Here is a 15,687-nt window from a genome sequence, read left to right as displayed (position 1 = left end):
TGCAACACAACCTTCTATGCTTGTTAGAGATAACCAGCATTCGACGATTTCCGGCACACCCGGAAGAATGAATGGTGGTGTTTCATAGGCTAGCCCTGCTGAAACCAATATTGCTATGCATGATATGGTTAATAATACCATATTTAGTGTCTTCTTAGTGGGTACTGTTCCTGCCATTTTTCTGTTAGTTTTGCTTGGAAGGTTTTTTTGTTGATTTGTGTTGGATGGGGAAGGAGATTTATAGTAATTCATAGATAATAAACTCAAAGTTCTGCTGCAATTAAGATTATGAAACAGTTATCTCTGAAACGTTAAATCTAGTCTGTTTACTGTGGAGGCATTGATTCAACATTAATATATAGTTAATATTTCTCTTCTTTTTAATTGCAGAACAAAAGGGTTTTTAGGATTTTTTGGCTTATGGAATCAAATTAGACCAACAAAAAATCATCTCTAATGTGAGTGATTGCATTACAAGAAGCAGGACTGATATCATGGAGAATATGGCCGTTCCGGCCGCCGTAAAGTGAAGAGGGTTCACAATGTTGGATCAAGCCCATTGAGCTTGAGCTGGTGAGTTCAGGTATTACTATGCTTTCGGGTGCAGTGGAGTTCAGCTTTCTTTAGAATGTGAGCTTTCTTAACACCTAGATCCAAAGCGTTAATCAAGTCAGCAAGAACTAAAAAGTCAATTATACTATTGCCAATATCTTTTTTAGGCTTCCACACCATGTGAGCCTTAATATTTCGTGGAATCAGTAAAATTGAGAGTGGCAAAATTAATTTTGTTCCCGAAAACCGACCAGTTCGTTCTAACCCTAACTGTACCCAAACCCTTGTACCAGAAGCTAGTCAGGTCCTTAACTCTCTCTCTCTCAGCTCTCTCCTGTCTCTATATCTCTCTCTAGGTTTTTTGGTGCTGAATTTTTTCTGCTATTGCACTTTGTTTGGCAGAGTTTATTGTAGCAATGGAGGTCGGTGGTTACTGCTCTGTGGAGAGGGCGATGTGGGTGTGCTCTGCTATGGAAGCTATGGCTTTGGAGACTGTTGGGAAGTCTCTTGCTTTCGTTCTCATGATGGTATTTTCCGCTACCATTTACTCGTAGCCTACAAAATTCCATGTGAAAATTGCTTTCAAGTGTCTGGCTTTTTGTTTCTGTGTCGACACAAGCCTCTGTATCATGCTTTTCTAATGCTATTTAGACGGGACTATTGTGGGTTGATGTTCTACTGGTTCCATGGGAGTTTGGGGTCTCTCTAGATTGTACAAGTTTCTCCCTTTTTGGCTTTTTTTTGGAACTTTTTTATTGGGTGTTTTAGCTGTTCCTCTCTACTGCACAAACACATATCCCACCTTTTTGAACTGGGTGCTTTCTGGACGATTTTGATTGGTAATGCTTTGGAGAGTTTGGTTGGTGCAGTAGTTTGGAGTCCCTGTGAAGGCAAGACTCTTCATCCTCTTTTCGCTTTTGTCCTTACTCCTTAGTAAGGTTTTAGACTTTGGTTTTGCATAGGATACTTGATACATGGATACACTTTTGAAGTACTTTCAAGTTTCAAGGCATATTTGCTTTTGCTTTTTAATATTGTGACCTTTATTCTGCGCTTGCCTGAAATTGGTGGGTGATTATTTCAATGATGCATTTTAGTATGTGCAGACGTATGCTGTTGTTTTTGACATGTGTTTTCTGGCAAATAGAAGATAATATCACTTTTGTTTCTGGCAATTAAACAATGTTGTCCTGTTTTTAAAATATGTGCTGATGGTTTGAGATTCTTTATTCTGGATTCTGGTGCTTGAGAGGCCCTGCTTTGTTTGTTTTTAGCAGGTTACCATATGAATTCAGACTTAGTTTGTTCCTTTATGTTATTTAAAAGCTAGAGGAAAAGTTCCTATGCATTTTGGTGTCTAGTTATATTCTTTCCTTTGTTTTTTTATACTATCGTTCATGTATGTTTGTTATGGAAAGAACATTGTTATTGGTAATTAGTGATAAGGCTACAAAAGGGGAATGCTAATAGATAGGGATGTAAATAAACCAAGCTGCGTTACATTTTTTAAGGGCAAGGAACGACTTGTTTCCTGGTGGAACAAACTTAAGCTCAAGCTGAGTATCTTCGTGTTCTTAAAAATTAAGGTCAAGCTTAATATGTTCAGAAATAGCCGAGTTTGAGACTAAGCCATCGAAATTGCTTGACCACAAACACAAGCTAATCTGAAACTTGAATTTTAAACATTTTGTCAGAATCAATTTAAATGAATTACAAACGTGTCAAGATCATTAAGTTTCTAACGTTAGCATGATGTCCTATACATTAAAGGAGAATAAGGAGGGACTGGGCACTGATACATGGCCTTCCCGTGCTTCATGTTAAGCCGCCCCTTAGTTTGGCCCTCGAGCTTGCATTAACTACTTTCACATGCTAATTTTGATTTTATCACAGTAAGTATGAATAATACTTATTTTGTTCTTAATATAGATAAAAGTTAAGTTTTTATTTAAATATCTTGGGTGAAATCTGACACTGTGGAGGAGCTTTGTGAATGGGGATTCCTGCCTAAACAAAGACATTGAAAAGAATTGATAAATTTAATACCCTTGGCCATTTTCTGGCTCATCTGGAAGGAGAGAATCAGATGACTCTTCGAATGGAAAGGAAAAACTAAACAGAAAATTTGAAAAGATTGGCTTGACTATGTCTGATGTAACTTTTGTTGTGCGGCTGCTCTCTGCCTGCAGGGATATACTCTCTGGTAATGCATTTTATAGTTATTTCAGATCAATAATCTTCTGTACATGTGATGTATATGTGGTTCAGTGGAGCATTGCATTTCTCTCTTCAAATATCTTGTTGCTACATTTGAAAGCTGATAATTTTTTGCTGTTTAATGATGGAAATAATAACAAAATAAGCCATTCTTTTGTATCAGTGACATATGCATCCTTTAAACCCCTTATCAATGATGCTCTTTTTCTGTTCCAGGCAGGATCGCTGTTGGATGATGTTAGATTAACTGCAACAGATGAAAGGTAACTGATTATCCTGTTTGGGCCTCATCTTAAGGATCTGTTATTGGTTTGGTTGGGAAAATTCTGTCAAGTTGGTTGATGTGACTACATTTTGCAGGTTTCCTGTTGACGAGCTTCGCAAAGTGAAACGTCCTGATCCTGAAAATAAAGATTCTAGTGATACAGACGATGACGAAGATGATGAAGATGATGACAATGTCGATGATCAGGATGAGGATGATGCTGGAGATGAAGATTTCGATGGTGAGGAAGGGGGTGCGGAAGGTGATCCTGAGGATGACCCGGAGGCAAATGACGGTGGAGGATCAAGTGATGACGATGATGAGGACGATGATGACGATGATGGGGATGAGGATGATGCTGAAGAGGATGGTGAGGAAGACGAGGATGAGGATGAAGATGAAGAAGTTCCGCAACCACCTGCAAAGAAGAGGAAGTGAAAGTAGCTTTAGGGGTTCCCTCCCATGCTTTTTTTTTTTTTTTTGGTTTCTTTCCTTTTTACCACCTTAGGAGGGAGTGGTTATTTATAGCTTGTCAGTCTGCATAGAGTAGAAATTTGCCATTGTTGTCCGAATGAAGCTAGTTATTTTCACGAGATTGTTGGTGTTGCAAAGTATTTCATTATATGCGATTTATGAAACATTTTAGTTGGGTTGGGTTGTAACAGGGGGATTTGTTGTATGGTTCTGGAGTCTGGAACAGCAAAGCTCCCCTCTTCAATGAATCATTCTCATTCACATGGACAACCATCTGCAACGCGCAGGCTGTCACCTAGTATTACTTCATTGACAAGTAGTAGAATTGGTGTTATTGGCCCTTCCTGCTGTACTGCCATCACTAGCATTCAATCTGATTGTTGTCCAGTATTATTTAGATAAATGCACTTCCTTGAGTTCATAACCACTAAAATTATCTCAAGAAAAAATAAATTAATTGAAAGTTTGAAATAACTACATAATCTAGTGGTTATAAACCTAGTCTATCAGATTGAATAATCTAGAGATGATATATCAAATTTAATCTAAATTCTGTTATTGAGATTTTTCAAATACAACTTCCCTATACCCTTTAAGCACTATAAAAAGGCCACAAAACCATTGAATCAATCACCTGCAGTTCTTGTATTGAGTGTCTTTTGAGTGCATTTGGTAAACAACAAAAAGTTAATTCACTTCAAAGATGATGAAGATTGCTGTTCTCTTGCTCCTCCTAGCATGTCTCATACAACAAGCTCTGGGTGCTGCCAATGTTGATGCTGATGATAAGGCTGGGCCACCTATGCCATCTTTCCCATGGCTTCGCAGGCCCTGGCGCCCACGCAGGCCATTCTTCCCGTTCCCAATGCCCCCATTGCCAGCCCGCCGTTGGCCCAAGCCCAGTCCTGACACGCCTACGCCCAACCCAGCAATCCAAAAATGTTTCATGGATATGTTTGAAGAGGCAAAATGTGTTGGTGAAATCAAGGCATCATATTGGAACAAGAAAACCAGTGTTGGTGATGATTGTTGCAAGATTGTTCAACAAGTTAGTGATGATTGTGCCAATGCTTTTAACAATCCATACTTTGGTGCAGTATTGAAGCAATATTGTGCTAAGAAGGCTTACTTGACTAGTCCATGATTGGGAGGAGGGCTACTTTGGGTTCTTGTTTCTCTTTGATTTCTAGTGTTTGATTTTGTTTATTTGGGTCACTAATTAAGCATTTTGTTATGCTTTTCATAGTGATTTAGGTTGTTTGTTATGGAAGTTCCCTTCCTTTTGTTTTCAGTGTTCCTTGTCTTTGATAATACATGAATAATAGTTTGTCTTTGCTAAATTGGCAATAAAGCATGCTATATTATATTTTAATTGATATTTAATATTTGGATGAACTAATAATGCCTTGAATGAGCAGACCAAACCCTCAAAAGTCGCAATCTTTAGGACAGATGAAGAAGTAGAGAATTCAAAGCAGAATTGTTTTTTCCACTATTATATGTTTCCACTATTAATCATTCAATTGATTTGCTCCTCTGTATAATTAAATACTTTTTGTTGGGATTCAGAACAAAAAGGCCATATACTTCCAAAAACTCAGTGTGTAAATCCATGCCAGCAAGGAGATGCGTTTTCTAAACCAAAGAATCAATGATAACGACCATTAAAGAATAAATCAGTGCGGACCTAATATCTTCAATTCAATGTGTTTAGACTAGGACTTTCAACAATTGTCCAAGCAAACAAGCTTTTCCTATATATGTTAAAACCCCTCTCTAATTTTGTGTGAGGCTCCTCCTGAATCTCTGATAATCTCTGACTCTGTAAAGCAAACATCAATGGCTGGAGTTGTTGTGCCTGCAGAGGGTGTACCACTGCCCAAAACTGTGCAAGAAATGTCAATCAATGGGGAGGAACCACCTCCACAGTTTCTTGCCAAAGAGAATCCTTTTGGGGCCTTAGATTCTTCTCCAACGTCTGATTCAGTCCCTCTCATTGATATCAGCATCCTTTCTTCATCAGATGATGAACTTGAGAAACTGAGATTAGCTCTCAGCTCATCTGGGTGCTTCCAGGTTAAATAAAGTTCCAATCGAGGCCTTTTTTTTTTTAATAAAATCTGATGTGGGCTTGATTTGAACTAGTCAAGAATGAAACTTTTTGGGAAATCTAGTATTTATATACTGTGAAATGTTATTGGGTTTTTGATGATGAGTGTTATAACAGGCTGTAGGGCATGGGATTTCAAGTGAGTTTCTTGACAAAGTGCGCAAAGTTGGAACAGATTTCTTTCAACTTCCACAGGAAGAAAAGCAGAAGTGTTCTCGTGCAGCTCATGATGTGCAAGGATACGGACATGACTTGATTGTTTCAGACAAACAAGTTCTTGACTGGTGCAGCCGCCTTTTCCTTCGCGTTTTTCCTGAAAATCAAAGAAGGGACAACCTTTGGCCCCAAATTCCACATGATTTCAGGTTATATATAGCTTTGTTTGTTAGCTTTTTTGCTCTTCGTCAAGGCAGCCTATTTGAAGGTCGATTTCTTGCAGAGACATTTTACATGAATACTCAATGAAGATAAAGCATTTGATGAATGTTCTATTCGAGGCGATGGCGAGGTCATTGAATCTGGAAGAAAAAAGTTTTTCAGACCAGTTTGGAGAGCAACCAGTGATGCAAGTTAGATTCAACTTCTATCCACCTTGTTCGAGGCCGGACATGGTTCTCGGAGTCAAACCTCATACGGATAGATCAGGAATTACAGTTCTGTTGCAAGACAAAGAAGTTGAAGGTCTTCAAATCATCAAAGATGGAAAATGGATCACAGTTCCAGTTCTTCCTGATGCTCTTGTTGTCAATCTTGGCGACCAAATGCAGGTATACATATACATGTTTGAGTTGCAGTGACAGTATCACAATTACTCTTTGCAGCACAAGCAACTGATTAATCAGCACAAGTGGTTTTTTGCAGATAATGAGTAATGGAGTACTCAAGAGTCCAGTTCATAGGGTTGTGACCAACACAGAAAAACTGAGAATGTCCGTGGCGATGTTCAACGAGCCAGATCCGGAGAAAGAGATTGGACCTGTGGAACAACTGATGGATGATAACAAGCCAAGATTATACAGAAATGTGAAAAATTATGCAGTCATCAACTATGAGTGCTTTCAGAAAGGCATCGTAGCACTTGAGACTATAAAGATTGGTTGATGTTCAAAGAATTGTGACTAGAATAAGAACTGATACCGTTCTTTAGAATTACCGATCATCTGTGTGGTACTATTAACATCTGGGTTTGTATCAGTTCTCTGATGAACGTCAACAAAAAAAAAAATTATGTTTTCTTTCTCTGATTGTCGATTCCACTTGGTCCTGCATCCTTACTAAAGGACAAAATGGTCATTTTGCTCCCCAAATCATAAAATCAGGCTTCCAACATCGAATTGGGTAACAGGAAATGATGATTCCCCCCCTTGGATGCAAAATGACAAGTAGACCATAACTGAGTTTGATTGAAGATATTAGACGAGTTTTGAAGTTTTTCAGGTTCTTCGATCTGATATTTAGTAAAAAGAGAACAATATGTAGCATCTAGACAAATTAGGTAAGAACCCAGATTACATTACCAGGACTCAAAATCTATTACAGAACAAAAGGAGAGAAGGAACGTAAGGGATTCAGAAATGAATTGATCTACCAAGACCCAAAAAGAAATCGAGTTACCAACTCTTCCTAGCACCGACTCCTCGTGGTCATCGTCATCGTCCTCGTCCTTGTCATCAACCCCTTGGGAGGGAAATTTGCAGCCAATTAAAGAGTCAACCATGAACTACAAAGTACATAATAGTTTTTAACATGTGGAGGGAGGAACAAAGATCCGGCAGACGGTAACCAGTAGACCATCCACATTTGATCCAATGATCTATAATATCTTAAAGAGGATGCCACCATGTGTAGCGAAAAACGGGGCAAACACGAGTGATTCAACAGCCATTAGCTTGATGAGGATGTTGAGTGAAGGTCCAGATGTGTCTTTCAGAGGGTCTCCAACGGTGTCACCAATAACAGCTGCCTTGTGTGCATCTGATCCTTTGGGACCAAGGGTTCGCGCATGCTCAGAAGCACCCGCCTAGATCACATAATGAATCCAGACGTAAGCCACGGTCTAAACAACAATTTTTTAAGTTGCAAATTATGAATAAAATGTCGATAGTCCACTAGAATGCATACCTCAATGTACTTCTTGGCATTGTCCCAAGCACCACCAGTGTTGGAAGCAGAGATGGCAATCTACAATGAAGTCCAACAAAAAACATGAGTACAGAAACTATCAGAGAACATACATACATATATATTACAACCTCTTTGACTTCACCATAGCAGCACGAAGTGCCCACTACTCCAAAGTCATATGACATTACGGTATGTTATTAAACCATATCGATAAAACTAAGAAGGAAAAGGGGGGCGACTTGATTAACAGTGTCATCATTACCTGTACACCAGACACGAGAGCTCCGGTAAGAACACCAGCCAGAGTTTCTACACCGAAAAGGATCCCAACAATGATTGGGGTAAGCATAACAAGGGCACCAGGTGGGATCATCTCCTTGATAGAAGCGTCAGTGGATATCTTAACACACGTAGCATAGTCAGGCTTTGTAGTGCCCTCCATAAGACCAGGGATGGTGTTGAATTGCCTACGGACCTCCTCAACCATCTTCAAAGCTGCACTACCCACGCTCTTCATTGTCATGGCGGAGAACCAGTAAGGAAGCATAGCACCCACAATCAAACCAATAAAAACCTTTGGAGAGAGCACATCAACTGTCGTGATAGATGCACGGCTCGCAAAGGCACCAAACAGAGCCAAGGACACCAGAGCAGCAGAACCAATGGCAAAACCCTAGAAAAGATGCCAAAAACAAATTATTAGATATGCTAAGGTCAGTAAAGGTCACATGTTGGCATGACAATTTCTGGTAAATTATTTAATATATTTTGTCAAGTACTTAAATAGTTAAATAAACATGATGTATCTTAGGCTGAGGCAAAAATATGAGAAACCAAACAAGTAAAACGAACCAACCTTTCCAATAGCAGCAGTTGTGTTTCCAGCGGCATCAAGGGCATCAGTTCTCTCTCGGATTCTGTGGCTCATGCCAGCCATCTCAGCAATGCCTCCAGCATTATCACTGATGGGACCATAAGCATCAATAGCCAACCCAGTGGCAATGGTGCTAAGCATTCCAAGGGCAGCTACCGCAACACCATACATGGCAGCAAAGCTAAAACTAACAAACATGCTAACTGCAATAGCAAATATGGGAATAATAACCGATTTGTATCCCAATGCGAGCCCAAATATGACGTTAGTTGCTGCTCCAGTTCGGCAGGAATCAGCAACATCTTGTACAGGACTGCGAAATCATTATTACCAGTTAAAACAACAATGATTAGAGGGGGGAAAAAAAGGAATAAAAGGGATTACTATGAGAACCAGTTACCTGTATGCATTGCTGGTATAATACTCAGTAACAAATCCAATAATGAGTCCAGCCCAAAGACCAACAGCAACACATAAGAAGAGTTGCCTGCCAACAAATTTCAACATCACCGACTCAAAAATGTCTGAAACAAGTTTAATTACACTGTGTTCTTCAACATAAGAAGCAACATAAAGTTTACCAGTTCTTTACTACTTTTTGGGTTCCAAAGTTGAAGATGGTGAATGAAGATGGAACGGATATCCAAGTAACAATTCCAACTGCAACAGTCATCAGAACTGTTGAGATGATGAGCTGCTTTTTCAATGCCGGCTCAATCTCATTAACAGCTTTGACCTCGAAGAAATCCGTTGCAAACAAGGTTGTGAACAAACAAACAACAATACCAACTGAGCTAACGATTAGAGGATACAACATTGCAGTCAAATCATGATTAATCCCGAATGAGGAGATTGAAGCAACGACTAGGGCAGCGCAAGATGACTCAGCATATGAGCCAAAGAGATCAGAACCCATCCCAGCTATATCCCCAACATTATCACCAACATTGTCTGCAATCACCTGTAAACAAGGAACAGAAAACATTATTACCAGTAAGAGATTTTTTTTATTTTCTTGGAATGGAAAACTACAAAGAGTCTAAACCAATGGCAGAGCAACAAAGCTTCAAATAATTAAAACAGTAATCAATAAGACACAGGTTTTATCTCTTGAGCCTCAAGAGAGTAAGATATTTCCTTACAGCTGGATTTCTTGGGTCATCCTCAGGAATGTTTCTTTCAACCTTGCCTACAAGATCAGCGCCAACATCAGCGGCTTTGGTGTAGATACCTCCACCAACCCTGCCGAAGAGAGCCATGGAGGAACCCCCAAGACCATAGCCAGTTATAGCCTCAAAAAGGCCTTCCCAGTCATCACCATAGTACAGCTTGAAGAGGTTGATGGTAATGTAGAGTACCAAAAGTCCACTTGCTGCAAGAAGAAAACCCATGACAGCGCCAGCCCTAAATGCAGTGATAAAGGCCTTCCCAACTCCTTTTCTTGCCTCCAAGGTGGTTCTGGCATTTGCATAAGTGGCAATTTTCATACCCAGGAAGCCAGAAACCACTGAAGTGACAGCACCAAGCAGGAAGGATACCGTACTGAAGGCAGCAGTGGCAAGAGCTGGCTTGCACATTGATTGTGGGTCGTACGTGCAAGTCTGGCTCTTTGTGCTGAACCCATTAACAGAGCCAAGGAAAAGGAAAATCAAGATTGCAAAAGCAACCATAAAAATCCCGACATACTGATATTCCGTAAAAAGGAATGAGGTTGCCCCTGTAAAATTGACACACCCAAACTAATAAAACCAGCAACAAAGCATACAAAACGATATTGCCACAGAAGAAAGTGATGAAAGGGTTCAGAAAAAAGACAAAAGACCAATGATAAGTTGCAACAATTATACTACTATTAACAAGACAACAGGACAACAATGAACGAACCACAACCCAATGCATGTCTGTTCTACAACCTTACATCATATAAAAACTATAAAAACATAAAATATGGCCCATATTTGACCGCATCCTAAACTAATTCTACTCATTTTATAATATTGCTAGATAGAATTTCTTGCAAAACAAAACACAGAAACATTTTCAAAGAGCTCTAACACTACACAATAAAATCACTATTCCATCTAACATTTTATTGTCAAAAACTATATGGATAAGGATTGCTATAACAGATCTGGACAGAATTACCTTCCCTCTCATGTTTAATGACTTAAAACAATTGGAACTTGAAATTCAGACCAACATCAAGCAAGTCCTACATATCTATGCAAGATTTGTATGATTTTAAAATATCAACTACATAGAATATTCGTTAAATAATGTAATTCTAAAGCATCTTATATTTTTTCCAGCCAACAATACTTCTAGAATAAATAATTTGAGAGTAGGCATATTTCTGTTACTGTACAGTGAAAACTTGTGCAACCCAAGCCAATATCAAGTGATCAATTTCACAAAACCTGAAAGTTGTATATATTGCCTGAGGAGAAATCTATTTATCCTCGGACCTAAACACTAAAGATTCTAGAAATCACAACGAATAATAGAACAAATCGTCCAAAGTTTCAATTTTTCTAAGGCCGCCCAAAAAAAAATACAAACTTTAAATTATTCAACAAGAAACAGAACTATAGCATAGATCTCAATAATAATCCCAACATGTAAGTAAGCATATCAGGATAACAATAGAAATCAATGACGACGACAAGATATTATGATATGATATTTGTGGGCCCGATTCCACAATCTTCCATAAGAAGCAAAATAATGAAAAACCAGCTGCACACACGCTCAAATAAGTTGTAGGTTCAAAGTACACATAAAACATCAAAGAAAAGTAAAAACAATTGAGAATTTCAAATTGAAAAAACAACCTCCAGTTCTCACTTGCAAAACCCCAAATCAGATTTACTTGCTCAGAATATAACAACCCTCATCAACTATCCATTGCAATTCACAGAAAAACACACTCACATATGCGCCTTAATATCCATAAAGACTGCGACTTTATCAATCGAAGCAAAACATAGTCAATCCCAAAAACACACGCATAAGAAGAGATCCAATCTCCACCAAACCCATACCGCCTTCTTACCTTCAGAAATTGCAGTCTGAATTTCAGCGCATTTGAGGACGACGTTGTGGTCATTGAGTCCTTCCTCCTCCTCGATGAGGTAATCAGAGTACCCATTCTTCCCTCCACTGTTCGCCGGAGAGTCTCCTCCCGGTGTGAGCTTAACGCGAGAGACTATAACCCACTGAACCAACGCGAAGGCTATGCCTATAACGGCACACACCGGAATCAAGATCTCGGTAGCGAGATCTGGCATAATCGCCGAACCCATGACTTGAAATACAAAAACCAAATCAACGAAAGTGTGTGAAAGAGAGAGAATGAAAGAGAGATGGTTAAGGAGGCGAAGGAAGTCGTAGAGGTGGAGCCGTTTATATACAAGCGAGGAGGTGCGTGTGTGGTATGGAGATGATAAGAGGGGAGTGTGCGTTTGTGTGTTGTTGGTGCCAGATCTATTTTGGTGTGGTTACTTGGAATATGTCCAATGATGCTCTTTTATTCTTTCACAATATATGAGGATTGATTTTAAATATATACATATATATATGTATATGTATGTATGTATGTATATATTTTCTCTTCTTATTTTTTGCTAATTGGTGACATATCAATTTGTTCTTTAATTTGGATGATTTTTAAGACAGTCGTGATTAGCGTGGATAAACATTTTTTTTTCACTAATAAGTTTTTTAATTTTTGAAATTAACCAAATGGTACTTAGTTCATAAATTAGTAAGGTTAGGAGTACTCTATGGGGGTCAAATCTTATAAACTCATAATGTTATGAGTTCGATTCTCATTGAGAGTAATATTCTTGAGGTCACGGGTTGAGATTTGACGCAACTTATCTGCTGTCATGTGGGAAGCTTCTTTGTGCACAGGTCTAATGACCCGATTTAGACTCATATCGAATATCCAAATAAAAACTTGTATATTATTTTTTTGGTTTTAAAAAATGGGTAGGGGTTAGGATTACTGGATTAGGAGCACATATGATCACCTATGCCAAAAACTCATTTACATTTTCACTTTAACACGTCAAAATGAGTAATATTATAAGCATAGAAAAGGTTTGGTGATTAAACAAAGTCATTAATTAGTATTGCACAATAATAACTAGATTCAACTACTTTAAAAGAACTTGCTAATAGTATACAAATTTGTAGTAGATTGTAATGGAATGATGTGGGTACCAAAATCAAAGTTGCATAGTTTAGGTACAACAAATAAATGACATATAATATAGATAAATTGGCCATTGACTATGGACCCATTACTTTACATAGGGGAGATGACTTTTTCTTCTTTGTGCTTATGTGGTGATGACACTTAACAATGAAGATAAGCATAGATAGTTACTTTGTTGACTGTAAATTTGGATAGAGATGGATCTTTGTCAATATAAAATGGGGGGAAAAATGGTTAATCAAGGTAAATTTCTAGATGTAATTTTCTTAATATAGTAATAGCATAACTACTCACACAAAAAAAAGAAGATAAATTATATTAATGAGTACGACAAATCCAAAACAGGAAAACAGATAATTATAAGTAAAGACAATTTTTTCTCAGCCAAGGGAAATTTCAGACAAAAACAAGGAAAACGACGTCGTTGTCACTAACAACCTTATCAACAAACAAACACAACGTTAGGCTCTCTCTTTTTTTCCCAAACATGAGAATTTCCAAACTATTTTATTTTTTTTCCTTTTTTAAAATTATTTATTTTGATTTATGAGGCTGGCGTGGCATTTATTCGGATAACACTTCCACACAAAGAAAGAGAGAGACAGCGTAAATTAGACGCCATTTCTCTTTAGGAATATTTTTTTTTTCAGCTTTTATTCTTTTTTTCCGAACTTTTCTCTAGATGATTTTTTGATTGATGGAATATCACTTTCAATTGGATGCATGAAAAATATCTTTGATTGGAAGATCAGGACCGTCCACCAACCTTCTAAAATAGCCCATCATCCGACAGCACAACAATTGGACCCACAAGTTGAATCTAATACTCTTTTTTTTTTAAAAAAATACTATTGAGAAATATGCTTCACATTGAAATCAAACATTTAACACATATGTCTAATCTAATCAATTTTCAACCGAACCATCTGTCGTTGGTATAATCTACTACTCTTTTAATCTTTAGTGTGTCAATGGGTTAGATTAGGCATCCTAAACTATATGTTTTTAGAGCCATAAACTTATTTGCATTTTGAGAATGCTAGCTCTAATTAGTGAATTCAATCCAATAATTTGTCTATTAATTATTTACTCCAAATTATAATGAGAAATCAATTGAGGTAGCTAGTGTTGTATTTTATTTCTATTTTTTTTTTTGGGAACTATATACATAATTATATATGGTCATTAACATAATATATGGTTATACTTGTCATATATACTATGTATTTTTTGTTGGTAACGAGGACAACATACAAGGTACAATCATATTGGATTATGTTCTGCATGGTAAATTTTGAATACGGATACGTGAGTTCTCCGTCTTACATACACTAGGTAATATCGTACTTTATAGTTTAACAGTAAAAAAATGCAATAAAATAACAGGGAATATATAAATCGCTACAAAATAAAATAAAAAATATAGAATCTTATCTGTAGTGATAGAGCTTAAGTATCCAGCACCTTTATATTGCTTTCAATTTTAACATTGGATACTCTCCTTTTAAGTTTTACCTTACATAAAATTGTTTTTATTGTTTTATGTGTTCAATATTGAAGAGTGTGACACAAGTGTGCATGTTTTCCAAAGAGATAAAATGGCATTATTTTATTTATTATTTTAATTCTGAATCCTGATGTGGGCTTCACTGTTTTTGCTCTGTGAATTTATGCAAATTAATTTAAAATTTTGTTCCTGTTTTTATTGTATTGCTGAAAATTTTCTTTAAGTTTTGGGGTACGATTCACTAATAATAAAACATTAAATTATTCTAGAAATAGATAATAAAAAAAAAGACGAAAATGGAAAGCTATTGTCATGTCTGGTTAGTGGTTATGGTGGGACAAGAGCTCCCTAAATCTCACACCTTCCTACCCATATCTCATGTTTCAAGTCACCTCTCAACTCTTTTATATAGTTGTTTAAGTGGAAATCAATTTTTTTGTGGGTAACCCACCTTTTCTTTTGGAACATATGTAAGAATATATTTTTTAATCAATGACATTAGACAAGTTTATATTTTAAACATACGATGAAGGCTTAAACTCAGGCCATTATACCCATGCACATAAAAATTTCATATTGGATCAAGCCTATCGTGTGACCATAAAGATATTACTCAAACCGAAAGAATCGAACATGAAATTAAGAATTGTTGCTCTCGGAGTCTCCAATTTAAAATTTATAAATGAAATCGTGTGGCCATAAAGATATTACTCCAATCGAAATAATCGAACATGAAATTAAGAATTGTTGCTCTCGGAGTCTCCAATTTAAAATTTATAAATGAAAGGGTCACACTCAGATGTACGGTGATCTAAATATATATTGATAATAATTAACCGAGAGTAAAATAAAAAAAAAAAGGAAACAAAATATTCGACTTATAGTGTGTATCAGTTAATAAGATCATAAAAAAAAAAAACCTCTAATAAAGCAATAATTCATGGATATGGCCCTTTATTATGAAGGACCTCTCTAATATTGTTAACCATAACAAATTTTAATGACAGCGAATTCTCAACTTCCAAAAGTGAATATCTTCTCCCAAAAGGGATCATCTATGAATGATACATTCACGGCTATATATATATATATATATAGCTTATGAGTTTATGACTCACATGAAAACAACAAAACACTTGCACAGTGCATGGGCAAGTAGTTTTCTAGTTGATTGCGATCAACTCAAGAGCCTTCTCCATCGCCTCGTCTCACACTCCCACTGACAAAACAACTCAACGATACATATAGAGTGAACACCGTCAACTAGCAGCTGTGATTTGTGACATCGGTAGACACCAATCAGGGAATGTGTTGGTGGAGGGTTACATCGATCATATCATTGCGG

At 37.2% G+C, this 15,687-nt stretch overlaps 3 protein-coding genes across 3 annotated transcripts; 2 read left to right on the top strand and 1 right to left on the bottom strand.

Annotated features, from left to right (window-relative positions):
* Positions 1–747: 747 nt before the first annotated feature.
* Positions 748–3,696, top strand: LOC120005199 (phosphopantothenoylcysteine decarboxylase subunit VHS3-like). Its single transcript, XM_038854701.1, has 4 exons — positions 748–856; positions 955–1,079; positions 2,986–3,032; positions 3,130–3,696. The coding sequence occupies exons 2-4, from the start codon at positions 969–971 to the stop codon at positions 3,470–3,472; spliced, it is 501 nt and encodes a 166-aa protein (XP_038710629.1). The 5' UTR covers positions 748–856; positions 955–968; the 3' UTR covers positions 3,473–3,696.
* A 1,473-nt stretch (positions 3,697–5,169) lies between these two features.
* LOC120004775 (protein SRG1-like) lies at positions 5,170–6,857 on the top strand. The gene is made up of 4 exons (XM_038854065.1): positions 5,170–5,584; positions 5,736–5,983; positions 6,058–6,385; positions 6,480–6,857. The coding sequence occupies exons 1-4, from the start codon at positions 5,348–5,350 to the stop codon at positions 6,717–6,719; spliced, it is 1,053 nt and encodes a 350-aa protein (XP_038709993.1). The 5' UTR covers positions 5,170–5,347; the 3' UTR covers positions 6,720–6,857.
* A 252-nt stretch (positions 6,858–7,109) lies between these two features.
* LOC120004774 (pyrophosphate-energized vacuolar membrane proton pump) lies at positions 7,110–12,099 on the bottom strand. The gene is made up of 8 exons (XM_038854064.1): positions 11,669–12,099; positions 9,759–10,333; positions 9,198–9,577; positions 9,017–9,103; positions 8,599–8,929; positions 8,005–8,415; positions 7,740–7,799; positions 7,110–7,638 (listed from the first exon to the last, which is right to left on the bottom strand). The coding sequence occupies exons 1-8, from the start codon at positions 11,916–11,918 to the stop codon at positions 7,432–7,434; spliced, it is 2,301 nt and encodes a 766-aa protein (XP_038709992.1). The 5' UTR covers positions 11,919–12,099; the 3' UTR covers positions 7,110–7,431.
* Between the last annotated feature and the right edge of the window lie 3,588 nt (positions 12,100–15,687).

Source organism: Tripterygium wilfordii, chromosome 9 (assembly GCF_013401445.1).
Source record: "Tripterygium wilfordii isolate XIE 37 chromosome 9, ASM1340144v1, whole genome shotgun sequence".
In the NCBI taxonomy this organism is placed as follows: Eukaryota; Viridiplantae; Streptophyta; class Magnoliopsida; order Celastrales; family Celastraceae; genus Tripterygium; species Tripterygium wilfordii.
The sequence above is the reverse complement of the archived record's forward strand: the minus strand, read 5'-3'. Positions and strand labels throughout refer to the sequence as shown.